This window comes from Micropterus dolomieu, linkage group LG13, assembly GCF_021292245.1.
Source record: "Micropterus dolomieu isolate WLL.071019.BEF.003 ecotype Adirondacks linkage group LG13, ASM2129224v1, whole genome shotgun sequence".
NCBI classification, from domain to species: domain Eukaryota; kingdom Metazoa; phylum Chordata; class Actinopteri; order Centrarchiformes; family Centrarchidae; genus Micropterus; species Micropterus dolomieu.
This window is the reverse complement of record NC_060162.1, coordinates 10736494-10750921: the sequence shown is the minus strand read 5'-3', so window position 1 is coordinate 10750921 and position 14428 is coordinate 10736494. Positions and strand designations below refer to the sequence as shown.

Here is a 14428-nt window from a genome sequence, read left to right as displayed (position 1 = left end):
TAGAGTGACTGACTTCTAAATTGACCATAGGTTGCAGTGAGGCAAACATTTGTCACATATCAGTGGATGTGCTGAAAAAGTTTCAGCTCTCTAGGACATACGGGTTATTTTCTTAGATTTATTTAAATTTAGTGCCCTCTAGTGGAAGAATATCCCAGGACTGCTCAGCGAAGCTCGGACCGAGCACCAGAACAGTTGCGTCAAGTTTGGTTACAATAACTTAAGCCAATTTCGATTTACGAGCATTTATGTAAAATTGTACGTAAAGACACAACTGTAAACATTTATGGAAAAAAAGATTGATGTATCAAAAATCTTTTTTAATTCAGTGACGTCCCTAGATGATCCTGCCAAAGTTTCAGTTTGATTGGCGAAACCGTTTGTGATGAATTCGCAAAAGTAGGTTTTAGAGAAAAGTGATAGTCATAGTTTGATATTTTTAGAGCAGAAGAACATTGAAGCAAAGATGCAGATGAATCCAGAGATTAATGTGATGAAAGAAGTTCGACGAAGCCATTTTCGAGATAATTTTAAAAAAACGTAAAGTTGATTGTTATAGTGCCACCATGAGGTCTATGAGTGCCATTCAGAAGTCAGTCACTCTGTATTTTTCAGAATAGGCTAATTCAATTAACATCTCTATCTCCACAAGTCTTTCTTCAAACACTAATAAAATCAACACAGACATTCTGGGAGGAATTTGCAACCCAACTGCCAATTTAGCAGTTTTTGCTGCCCAAACACTTAGCGGAGAAAAAGAAGAAAGAAGCTTCGCTGCCTGGATCCCTAATGAAGTTATTAAGTTAAACCCCACAGTAGAGAAACAGATTACCTTTTAAGCTATACATTACAAGGAGACCTTCGAAGCAAAGTGTACCCTTGCACCTCCATCATTTATGCACCCGCATGACGGGTAGCTTGAAGCACTGGGATATAACATCACCGTACTGTACCACTTTCAAGCTAGGAGGCAATCTCCCTGGTATAGAAGGGTTGTGTCTTTAAACTGGCTAGAGGACAAGGACTTCCTATGAAAAACTGCCCTTTGGAAAATGTCATGAGGAAGGAACCTTAGGGGGCCTGAGTTAGTGAAACATTTTCTAATACGGCAGGAAGGAAAGGGCCACTCTCCTTTAAGAATCCCTGTTGATGGCCCAATTTGTCTTTTATTTCAAATATTTTAAAATATGGTGTGAAACATATCTGCCACAATGTAATTTACCATCATTTCCCATTATTTAGCTTTTCCCTGCACTTTTTGCCCTAAATTCCCCACCCCCACCATCCCCTTACCCTTACAAGAATTTTCAGCACATAGCATATTACAAATACAGACCCTACAATTAGACAGCTAATTAACTGCTAAATTAATAACTGTGAGAAATAAACATTGTGCAGGTCCTACCCTTTGGCCATTTTGTGTGTATGTGTGCGTTTTTTTTTGGGGGGGGGTCAATCTCCTTACATAATTGTTTTCAGAGACTGCTAAGCTCATTGACTGTTGTGTTGTGTTACTAATCCTTGCCCACCATCATTGTACATCTGTGAGTGTGCACTTGAGCACATGCATATGCCTGTGGGAGTGAGTACAGGCCATCCTAGTTAGCATTATTCCTATGAGAATCATTGTTGCCCTGAAATAATTGCATGTGAATAAAAAGCTAAAGCCACATAGTGATGCAGGCCAGTGGAAGTGCAATTCTAACTTTCAGTGCACCAGTTCTTAGTCTGAAATCAGGCTGATAGCAACAGAGTGCTGCAGACTCAGGCCTGCTCTGAGTTCAGGACCATGGCCAGCTCTAACGTGCCCTGGCATGTTACACGTGGCTTCAACGGAAAACGGGGGATGATTGTCACCATCAAGCTGTGCCGGGGGACACTGGTGCACAGACTGGGCCAGATGAGATGCTTAATTGGTTAAGTGGTGAACTGTAAACACGCAGCTTGTGGTGAACCAGTGCTGTATTGCTGTACCTGATCTAATTAGTTTAACATTTGAAACGCATTGTGCTAGAAATGTTAAACAGATTACAGCCAATTAGAAGCAGTTTGTCTGAACTCTTAACTGAGCAGGGCTCATCTGCTACATCATAAATGTGTGATAATATGGGGGAGCCGGTGTAGTTTTTAACGTACAGCCTCGCTCTTCAGGACAGAGGGACAATGCACCACGGGCCAGGTGAGAGACTGACAAGCTGAAAGAAAGAACAAACACAAATAGCCCACTTGTGTCACTGTGGCATTTAGTGGACACCATGAAGGAAGTGTGCCGTGGTGCTTTCAAACAAACACATTCCACGACATTACCTCAGCAGGGCAGCTTCAAAAACAGATCACCCATTCATTAGTGCTGCCAAATGTTTGCCTATCTGTGATTAGATTCTAATATCGATTGATTAATTAAAAACACGGATACTTTCCCCTTAATCGTTTCCTGCACGTTATTTTTTCCGCATTCTGTGCATTTTTGTGTGTGTGTGTGTGTGTGTGTGTGTGTGTGTGCGCACACAAGGCCCGTCTGTCGTCTCACCGCCGCCCACAATTAAGTGTGTAGAACCGTGATGGTGCAATGGTATTGTCACGTTGTGTCCAGGTAGCCTACTGTCGTCCCTACACGGGAATATGTCGCAATGAGGACCTTGACTCTGCTGCTGCTATGGAACAATCCATCCAAGGTGCGTGCGCGTGTGTGTTTTCAAATCATGACATTCACCCTCCTTTTTCCAAGGACATTTCACTGGTACACCTTTTGTACCCTTAATGCGTCCCTCTCTATTATAATAAAAATGCCGCAATGAAACCCACACACACACACACACACATACACTCTTTCGCCAGGCACATTTTGTTTGAAGCCCTTAGCGGCGGAAGCCTGATTGCCTAAATACAGAGGTAGATTAGCTTATGCGCTTCGGGGCAGGCTGTGCGTGTGCCTATGACAGAGCGTTATGTGTGAAACTGTAGGCTATAGCTTGCACACACCCTAAGGTGACGGAAGGGGTGGATAAAAGGGGAGGGGGGGAGATGGGTGAGCAGGTGTCTTTTCCAGCCCTTACCTAAAATCGCTATATGGATGAATGATCCAGTATCCGGCCGTTTGAACCCTCTCTTGCTCTTTCTCCACGGCTTTCTGACTGCCGAACATACGCAAGGAGAACTTATTGACTCCGGGCTGCATCATGGCCCCAAACTGCCTCTGCATAAAACCATGTTGCCTGGACGCCGCCTCCAGATCGTCAAAACCGACCATGGCCTCTTCCCGCTCCCCCTTGAAACCCACTGAGTTGCCGTGGTCCTTCATGTTCTGGCTCCCCGTGTTATTTTTCTGTATCGAGTCTTGCCTCTGAAATACATTATTCCCATCCGCCTTGTCCTCCTTGCTGCTGGAGAACGAATTCGATTTGTCTTCCATGGTGTTTTTAGTTTCTTTGTGGCAAAGCGTTCCGTCTCCTGCTCGGAGGGCTGCGCGCTAAACTCGAGAGGACCCGCCGTGAGCTCTCCTGGTTGTTGTTATTTTATGTCCTTCAAACTGTTCAGCTCCTCTACCTTCAGTGTGAGTGCTGCAAACTGAGACAGGGTGCCGAGAGCCCGGTGGATCAGGTTTCTTGGGTTACCGCCATCTACCGACGGCCCCGGCTTCTGCCGTCCAAAGCCTCTGCCTCGTCTCACTTCGCACGGCACTGCGGTTTAACTGGCACATGCCCCTGCACCTTATTTACATAATATGGCTCACGATAGCCCCCTGAGTCCCCCCTCTCCTCCTCTGCCACCAGTTTCACACACGGCAGGAGGAAGCATACACCATAGAATGCAATTCATTCCTATACCACGTTAATGAAGGATAAGGAGCGTGTGTGCCTCCTGAGGAGTCATAATAGAAGACAACACGGTGAAACAGATTGCAATGTCGGTGTGAACATAGTTTGAGCCACCGGTCATATGAGGAAACTAGTTGAACATCTTGTGGATATCACACCCTTTTAAGGTGTTGCAGATATGGTCCAACATTTAGAGGGTGAATATACTGACTGTAGGCTGCTACTGTCTATAGTTGCAGGCTGGAAGCACTAATTTGCCCAGCCCACATTTGCAAGCAACCTGGGCTTTAATTGCAAGCCGATAATTTTCTTCAAATAAAGTGGAAGGGATAACAAACTACTCCTCTAATCGCCTACATCTTCTAAGATATTTTTAGGAGTTGGAACCATGAATTGATCAACCGACTAATTGTTTCAGCTACCATTGTATAAAGTTTTGTTGCCAAAGCATCATATTTTAAAAGCTCTTCATATGTACAAAATGTAAATTCCCCTCTGAACTGTTGTGGAGTAGAAGTAGTCTATAAAGTGTCATGAAAAAACAAATACTCACATAAAGTGCCTCAAATGTGTACTTGAACACAATACTTGAGTAAATGTATTTACATTCCACCACTGAAAAAAAAAGATTGGATTTATTAAACAGTGAAGCAGTTTTGAGGAAACAGCAGAGGAGTGAAGTAATGTGGAAGGAATATTTTTAACAGAGAATGGAGAGAGCAGAAGGAGTATTATAGAGCAACACATGGTGTACAGTAGAGATGAGACAATTAGTCAACTAATTAATTTGTCAATCAGTAGAAAATTAATCAGCAACTATTTAAGTCATTTCTTGAGGATCATGGCAAGCACTCCCGTTAGCTTTTTTTCATTGTAAATTTTTTATCTTTGCGTTTTGGACTGTTTGATGACATCGGATGGAGGTGGTGATAATGGTCATTTTGCATTAGACAAAATGATTAATCAATTAATGAACAAAATAATTGTCAGACTAACTGACAGTGCGTCAAGAGAACGCACACAGAGCTGTTCAGTCTAAAGGAATACCCCAGCTAAGGCTTGCCCCATGATGGCATCATTGCAGCATGACACGCAAACCCATCTGCAATGGACGCACAGTACAGACATCACTGCTAAGATGCGCCGTGTTTTGTGTAGGGGATGGAGCTGGAGTCATGCCTTCTGCAGGGAAAATCCAGTGTTGCCACCTCCATGTAAGGCATGTTCTGTATAAATGTAGGATTATTTTATAAAATAGAATACGTGTGGTTTTCAATAAAGTATAGGCTATGTATAAGAGCAACTCTAAGTAAGTGGCTGGTTACCAATACAGATATATACGCTTAATACTGAATAGAAGCACACCTGATTACTGTTTGGTAGTTATTGTTTGTTTACTTTCCATGTCAGAACCCCAATTGGATACTTTGGTATACCATGAGCACTACCCCTTCATGCCACCATAGATGACGTATTTGTGAATTTGTGGGGTTTAGCAACCTGGAGAGTTTACATTCTTGAATTAAAATAAAGTAAATGGTGGGTATTTTCATAATTTTATTTTTGAATAAAAACTTTTATATTGAACCATTTAAAACCAGCTTTAATTTAAATTTGTGTAAAAATGATCATAAAAACGCTCCCAAGAGCCATAGTTGAGTCAGAGAGCGTCAATCATAAGACTACGACTCTCTCCACAATGTGGCATTATATACCCATGCTGAACCCACACACTTTTTTTTCATGGCTACACAAAACCGCAGGTGGCTGTGTACATCACTAGAGAGGACATTAGCTCAGATATTTTGCACGTTTGGTTGCGGATTATTATGTAATGATCCAAATGTTATCATAATTGAAACAGACATGCCATGATTTTTTTGTGCGTTTTCTCTCTCAGCAGGGTTTGTGTTGGGTTGGATTAGTTGGCGTGCCAACTGTTTCCCCTACACAACGCTTGTGTAACTTCAGTCACACAGTTAATGGGGCAGGGAGGGGTAATGACAGAGAAAAAAATGTTGCATAAGATTTATGGCTTAAAGTAATACTGATATTGAACAAAGTGCAAATCCCAGATGGCTCATTCACGTGTCGGGAATAAATACAACAAGAACACATTTAATGGGTGGAGAACGTGTGTCACAGAAGTAAAGGATTCATGTAGGGTAAACCTTGATTTAGTTTGCCAAATCTCACTGCTGATTCCAAATGTCGTGCATCTGAATCTGCAGAATAACTCCTCTAATAAAATAAGAGTGAGTTACTGGAGGTAAAATGTCAAAAATGAGGTAGGTGAAAAACTGTACTGATTGATGTAAAGATCATTTTCATTAAATTACAAATTAAATTTACATTAGACAGTTGAAAATAATGTATGTTGTATCCAATTTGAGCTTATCCCAGTGGGATTTAATCCTGCCTTATATTATAATACAGAATATCCAGAAAATGGAGGACCAAATTTCCTGCTTTCCCCAGGATAAAATGTGTTCCTCATTCTAATGATGGTCTCATTGGCCCTGCTGAAATTGCATTGTGTCGCTAAGATTACATTTAGTCATCTCTGCTTACAGTTGATACGTCATCTAGACATGAAACATTACAAACCCCGCACTGCCAGCCATTGCTTATTCCACAAATAGCATCAGCCAACTATAGAATGGTAGCATTGTGTTACAATGCCCCTCTCGGCCCCTTTTAATTTTCTGCAAGTCACTCAATGTAAAGCCAGTTTATACTTCAGAGAGGCTTTGTTTCAGGAAGGAATGCTTACAATGTAATGGGAGGAAAAAGATTTATGTGATTTTTACCAAGTCAGAAGTCTTACCATATCCATTGCAGAGTAAATTTTGGAAGTAAATCACCGAGAGTTTCACTGAAACATCGGAGAGACCAAGCTCAATAACTGACACAAATTAAAAATACAAATCTTCCACCTCCTGGGCCAGACATGACTACTAATTCAGTCGTCCTCTTTGGACTCTTGACCCACGACCGACTACTTTAATTAAACCGTGATTGGGGCTGGGAAGATGGTAGTGTTGTAATAGGATTGCAAGCTTTGGTCTGTCTCCAGCTGAGACTATCAGGGTATCATGCACCTCAGGGATGAGGCCGTGGCATTGGACAGGGACCAGCTGAGGCCAAGGTTGACTTAATCAGCAAAGCAACTGGTATAAACAAATGAGAGCATTACAAAGCTCGGTCAAGATGATTATAAAATGATGGGGTACAGGTGTGTAAACATCAAAGTTAGCAACCCAATTAATGGAATGTATAAAAACACACCATCCCATTGTTGTTCTTCCTCACCAGTGAGCAATTAAACCCATCTATGAATTTGTGTTAGCCTCCCCATTACAATATAAAACGCTATGCAAAAGTTTATCAAAAAATCCCATGTTCTTAACTTGATGTCAGTTGTAACACAATGGTGGGGTCGGACTCGGACAAATAAGTCAACTAAGTTACATGTCAGTTGGGTTAATGTGACAGTTGGCATTTCCATATCATAATTAGATCCACACAGCTGAGCTCTTGTTTAACCTCCACAGATTATACAGCTGCAAGGCTACAGCTGCACTTAACCTTTAAGCTCATTGCTATAAATTAATGGTCAGCTACTGCTTATCAACATTAAATAAGAAAGACCTTTTATGAGGCCTGGCCATAGTCCTGTATGTGTCTGAAGTTGCACAGTATAGGGGGAACATCTCCAAGGACAGTTGGTGCCTAACCCACACATTCAAGCCGATCAATATCACACAATTTCTGAATTGAAATGAAATGCTGTTGTTGGACTGTTACTTCAGTTGTAGAATTGGCCATGTAAGGGTTAATAATACTATATCCACACTTCTGGGTTTGATTACCTTAAGTGACATACTTTGTGTGCGCTTAAGTAATATTATAATGATATTGACATCAGATGAAATATTGAGAGCTGTTTGCTGTAGTCGGAAACTGGTTGCTTGAAATTACGGTGACTGTGATATGACATGAGCGCAGCATAAGCGCTGTTGAATTGGCACTGGTTGTGATGAATTGATGTCAGGTAGTGCACGGTAGTTACTTGTCTCCCAGTTCCACACTACAATCAAATTCTAAGCAGGTTTAGAGTAAGCAGCGTATTAAAAAAAGTAAGTATACTGAAAAAAGTCAGTATGAATATGGACACGATTGTTGATTAATTAAGTAATAATATTTTTGGTAAAAATTGGATTGTTAAGTAGCCATTTTATTTTCTACTTGTGGAGCTTGATTGCCTGTGGCACTCCAAGGTCACAGGTTAATTGATGTCTTGTGCAATATCACCTTCTATTTTTATCACATTGATTTCTTGTCCCAAAACAGATTATTTAGAGAATATGTAACATACTGCAAACTATTATATGGAATAGTATTATAAGGAATTGAGACACAGCAAAGGTTAGTGCCTAATACAATAGTGGGCTCCCTGCCTGGGTTGGATGCAACCCAGCTTTTCCAGACAACAGAGTGACCCAACACCTGATCCTGATTAGCTTGGAGGACAACTTGTATTTGTTGGCTATTATAAGTAAATCATTTTATAGGTCCATTAGCTCAGTGTGTACACAGTACGTCACCCTGGAATCTGGCCCCCACCTCAACATGAAGGAGGAACATGTTGCTGGTTCTTTCTGTTTTATATGTTAAAGCATAGAAATACTTATATATTCCATATATATAAATATATTCCATCTGCTATATACAATATACGCAAACACACACAGATCAATCATCAGCCCCTCTCCTCTGAGTCTTTGCCCCCAAGTCCTGACAAAATTGAAACACTGCATCCTGTTTTTGCCTGTTAAATTTCACGTAACAGCGCTATATATGTACATTAGCCATGTCAAGCCTTTAGCCACCTATTTTCTCCATAAAATGAAACTGTCATTTTTTTCTAAAGTGGCTTTGCTGCTAGTTTCCTTTTAACCTTTTTCAAATAAGTTGACAAAGTTCAGTGTGACATGTGTTGCAGGCCAGTTGAAGTGACACAGTTACAGGCACCTTTGCCCTAGGAACACACATGCCTAGACAGTGGATCAGGTGTTGATGCACCATTGACAGCCTTTCACTGCCTAATTCCAGATTTGTGGCATACACAGTGTCCACTTGCTACGCGTAGTAATCCAAAGGATTGGCAAGTATTTTTAGTAATGGATTTACTGGCGTCCGTTGATCCCTTGATGGGTGGCGTCTTTCAGAACAGTCATGGAGGAGTGGGCCACCCCAACCTTGCTGAGCAAAGTCAGTATGCACGTGTGTGTGTGTGTGTGTGTGTGTGTGTGTGTGTGTGTGTGGAGGTGTATGTGTAGGCTCCTTAGCAATCTACTTGCAGGGCCTTACCACACTGCTTGAATAATGGTGTAAACCCAATAGACAAGGGCGTAGAATTCAGTAGGGACAGTAGGGACATGTCCCTACCAAATATCCAGCAACTACTGAATTGTCCTTAGCAATAATTGTGATCAAAGCATTTAAATATAACCACTGTTGTCCATCAGTGTCTAGTCAGTGTATTAGGTACACAAACTGTTAACAGCTCTTGTTCACTACTACGAGTCCAAAGCGTTTTTTAATTTTGAAAGATCATGTCCTCCCCCTCACATGCCTCACAGTGGTTTGGTCCGCTGCCTACCCTTTTCAAACCCTTAGAGCCTTTATTTCTAAAAATCTCCCACTGGGAGATGGGTTTTTTGTCCCCACAGTGACAACGACGAAAATGAAATATCCGCCCTTGACGACAGAGAAATGGAAAATGCAATCAGATTTTCTTCCATAACTTAAGAAAGTTGCAATGTTTTTCTATCTGTTGTCTTATCTGAAACTCTTCCTAATGAAAATTAAACAGGAACCTGAACATCTCCTCACAGTGACTGTAGATTATCCCTTTGTGTGCTCAGCAATGCTGGTTGGTTGGACTGTCCTGTCCTCTGAAATTATGTTAACAACTGGTCCTGTACTGTTTCTCAACATTATTTCTGCTCCACAATGACCAAATGTTCACAGTACCATGGGAAACTGAACTAATTTTAGAACAAGGTTCGTCACATGCTAGGTTGAGGTCCCGTACCTACTGAACTGAAATAAGAGAAGTTAAGAAATCACTGGAGGGAACTCTTGTGTGACTTACACATTCAATATGTTACTAAAAAATGTTTGTAATCCTTAAAGTTTTCTAAAATTTTTTTAAATATTGCCTAAACTGACCTACATGCACCTATTTAAGACAGATCTTTCTTCAAAGTGCTTCTGCTGATGGATCAGCAAATTGCGTTATTTCATTATTACTTTCAATATCTGCTGTATAAGTGTGGGTGATTTTGTCTTTTCTCACTGAGGCACCTGTCGCATGTAGTGATTTTATCTCATTGGACAAACTCCAAGTTTCTATATCATTATGTTTCTTGTTTTTTTTACGTCATTGTCATTGTCTGTGTCATTAGGTAGGATTCCTTGATATAAATGACAATGTATAAAAGATGGCTTATGTTTGTTTTTGCATGTACTATGGAGTGTGTGCACATTTAAGAAATGTCTTTTCTCAGATCTTTATATAATGATACCTGGTGGACTTCATTTTAATAGTTACTTTTTCAATTTTCAATTAAATTCAATTATATTTACATAGTTTTAATTCATAACAGGTTAACCCAGGACATTTTTCATATAGAGCAGGTCTAGTCCTTAGTCTTTATAATAGTATTTACAGAGACCCAACAATTCCCTCCATGAGCAAGCACTTGCAACAGTGGCAAAATGGTGGGCAGCCAACTGCAGTCGCCGGTTGGGTTGAGTGGCAAAATGCAGATTCCACACAGAGATTTTAAAATAATTATAATGATAGTTGTAAAAATATAATAATAATAATTATCAAATTAAGAATAAGATTAATAAAAAGTGTAGCAGCGGGCAGGAACACCTGCAGAGAGTGACAGAAGGAGAGAGATGAGTTAGTGACATGCATTAATGGGATAAGAATGCATACAGATGGAGAGGGAGAAGGGGAGAGAAAAGCTCAGTGCATCATGTTAAGTCCCCCGGGAGTCTAGGCCTGTAGCAGCATAACAAAGTGATGGTATGGCTCACCTGAGCCAGCCCTAACTACAAGCTTTATCAAAGAGGAAAGTCTCAAGCCCATTCTTAAAGATAGTGTCTGCCTCCTGAACCCAAACTGGGACCTGATTCCACAGGAGAGAAGCTTGACAGGAGAAGGCTCTGTCTCCCATTCGTTTGATTCTACTTTTGGGGACTCTAGGAACAACAAGTAACCCTGCACATTGTGAGTGCAGCGTTCTAATGGGGTAATGAACTCTTTAAGATATGATGGTGCCTGACCATTAAGGGCTTTTCCATTTTTATGATATATTAAATGATCTGTGTCTGAGCTTTAAAACCTTTTCATGAGTGAAATGTTGTGTGTATATGTCTGCCATGCAGTGAGCAAGTTGAAACCCCGGAGTAAAACAGTAGCTACGTCATGGCTGGCTAAGTATGAGAGGAATCTAAACGTTAATTATGGCTCCAAAAAGTCAAATCGCCTAAACGTTGAAAGCCAGAGATTTTAGAGGCTGTTGAGAAAATCGCACAGTAATCCATGGTGATCTGAAGTACTCTAGCTCCCAGACAGCGCAGGCAACAGCCAGTTGCAGACAGACAAGTGTGCATCTGTGTGTGTGTGTGCGTGTGCATGCTTGTATGTGTGTGTCTGTCTGCATTTGGGGCAGGGAATGAGAGGAGGGAATTACTTTAAATGAATTCAGAACGTTTTAGGGTAAGAGGATACGATGTGTTCGCGGTCCAAGGCTGGGGAAATGAAGTGAAGGGTATTCTGCAGAACTCAGAGCAAATACGTAACCTGTGATGTCACCTCTTCCGTCATCCACCCTCTGCCTTATCCCCCTTTTTCCTGTTCAAACATTGAGCCTCCCTGTCGACTATTCCTCTCAACCCATTTTCATAGTGACACTTGAGCCCTCCCCTCTTCCAACCTTTTTTATCCTCCTGTTACCTCTTGCCTCTTCATCTGTCCTCCCTAAACCCCAACCGTTCACTCAGCTCTCTATATTTTTCCCGTTCTGCTGCCTCAGCAGCGCAGCAAGGTTAAATCTCCCAAAAGAAAGAGGTTCCCTGCAGCTCTCCCCATTACTGCATACAGGGCCCTCACCTTGGATGAGTGAAAGTGTTTAGGCTTGATTATACAGTTCACATACAAAAAGGACAAACAAAGAGGTCGCAATGAAATATACATGGTAAATTCTCATGCAGTACACTTTGTTTAGATTAAAGCAAAATATGTCTCAGTAGTGCACAAACCCCAGTGAAATGCACAGTGAGGAGCAGATCGGAGCGTTGTGATAAGGGTGCAGAGGTGGTCAAGAGTATATCACAATGGCAAAGTCTCATAATCTTGCCTTGAATTCAGGCCTTCAGGCAGTGTTTAATTCCAAAATGTCCCCAACAAGCTTTAACCAGTCAAATGATGATTATGTTTAGGGTCTGCAAATCCTCATGAAGAAGCCAGGATTTGTAAGCAGGCAAAGTATTTGTCTCAGACGCTCAACTCGTGACAGGAAAGTCCCTGATGGTGGTTTTATACCAGGATAAATTCAATGATGATTTTCATCTTTTCATGGGATTTGTTCATAGTAATAACAAAAGATGTAACATCAGCCTTATCTTTTAGCATAATGCACGCTTACATGTTGCATAATATATAATTATTCAAGGATTACTTTTACTTTACTTTTAGCCATTGTACCTATCAGTAGTAACTACATTATACTTACTAAGGTAAATGCACATAGATGCAACAGCACGTGTAACTAATAACAGTAGTTACAATGGCTGTGCCAGTTCCAGGGTTCTGCAGCTGTGCCCGCTGGATGATTGGGGGGGGTCCACTATGAGAAAGGTGTAATAACTGTGTTTAATATAGCAAAATCCTGACAGAAACAAGTCAAGTGGAGAGATGCTAACAGATAATTAAGAATTACTTCAGAATTATGAAGTTGGAGAAGGAGCTATTGATTTGAGATTTGGGCTATATGTCTCCTCACTGTCTTCAGCTTAATTGCTTTATTATCTGTCTATTTATCTGCATGTTGAATCAGGCTCACTGTCTATTAGGTAAATATAAAAATTACAGTATGGTGTGGTAAATATTCTTCACATAGGGCTTTTGTTAGAAACCGCATCACCGACCTGAAGGTGTCTGGCACTTAGCAAACATGTCTTTGCTTGTATCGATAATGAACTGCATCAGTACTACATGTGCCGCTGCTGTATTGAAATATTACTTGAATTAAATTTGTTTCATTTTATTGCATGTCCCAGGTGGTGGAGAGAAACACCATGTGCATTCAGAGGTTTAATGCTGCTCATATAGCATTTTTGCTAGCTGTAAAGCACTGGTCCAGAGAACATCCTTGAGCAGAGGTACATATTATTCCAGCTTCTAAGACATCTCTTATTTTGATTTTTAACGTGATACAAAATCTGTTACTGACGCATTGCTTTGGTTTAGATTGCTATAGCAGTCTAAACCAATGCAATATTTATTGTGTTCTCTGTTTGCCAGGATCAGAAAGTGAGATAAGATCCTCATGCTCACAGCCATGCTGTCAGGATCTCTTAATGTTTAATTGACCATTGGGAATCAAGTTTTTAAAAGTGTGTGGTGTCCGTTTTAAACAGCCAACTCCAATTAAACATACTTTATTTGTGAGTGATTTAGCTGCTTTAGTAATGTGGTTGTGATTATAAAAAGGTAAATTCTATGGCCCAGTGGAGGTTAGAGAGGTGAAATTGTGACCACAAGGTTGCTGTTTTCATCAGCTAGCCTACCTGCCAGTATGTGGAATATGTTCTCTATAGTAACATAAAGTTTAGCTGTGATTAACGTTGCTTCTCTATCTTTTCAACATTCATTAGAAGCAAAGGAGGCTCAGGAAAAAGCTTTAAATCCAGGTTTAAGTCCTTAGAGATCATTCTGATGAATAATTAAGAAGCCCACAATCAAGGTGCCCCACTTCAATCCCGAGCTAATGAATCAATCGCAAATGACTCACTTAGCTCATCAGGCTTGACATCAGTAGACCCAACATTTAACCAACAACACCTCAGCATGACTCTGTTTGCTGGAAGTGTTAGCTCAAGGTGTCAGAGCTCCTATTCTGTCTCATCTCCAGCAACTCTTATTTCTCAAGAGAATGTTAGAGGGAAAGAACAGCTGTTAGTCTGTTTTATTATCCTGCTTGTCTCATTCTAAAATATTGAGACTTTTAACAGGCCGGAGGTTAGATTTACTGACCTAATCTTGTTTTTACTGCATTTTAATCCCTGTTCTCTTTACGTGGATTTATCTTGTCTGTTATGTCTCATTAATAGTTGAGTGCCTAATGCTGGCCATGTTTTTAGTTGCTTCTTGGTCTGTCGTAATGTGTGACAGTTGTTAACTATCTGCATACTTCTTTGGCAATTAGTGTTGTGTCGTTCAAAGAACGTGTCATTCATTTGACTTAATCGTGTGTATGACTCGGGAGGAACGGGTTGTCTCAATGAGTGATTCGTTCATTTTCACG

At 40.7% G+C, this 14428-nt stretch overlaps 1 protein-coding gene across 1 annotated transcript in view; it reads right to left on the bottom strand.

The window, feature by feature from the left end:
- Positions 1-3571, bottom strand: part of LOC123981364 (potassium/sodium hyperpolarization-activated cyclic nucleotide-gated channel 1) — a 79744-nt gene extending 76173 nt beyond the window's left edge. The window contains exon 1 of the mRNA XM_046066108.1: positions 3057-3571. Coding sequence (XP_045922064.1) covers positions 3057-3412 — 356 coding nt within the window. The 5' untranslated portion in view covers positions 3413-3571. The remainder of the gene's footprint in view (positions 1-3056) is intronic.
- Positions 3572-14428: the final 10857 nt, after the last annotated feature.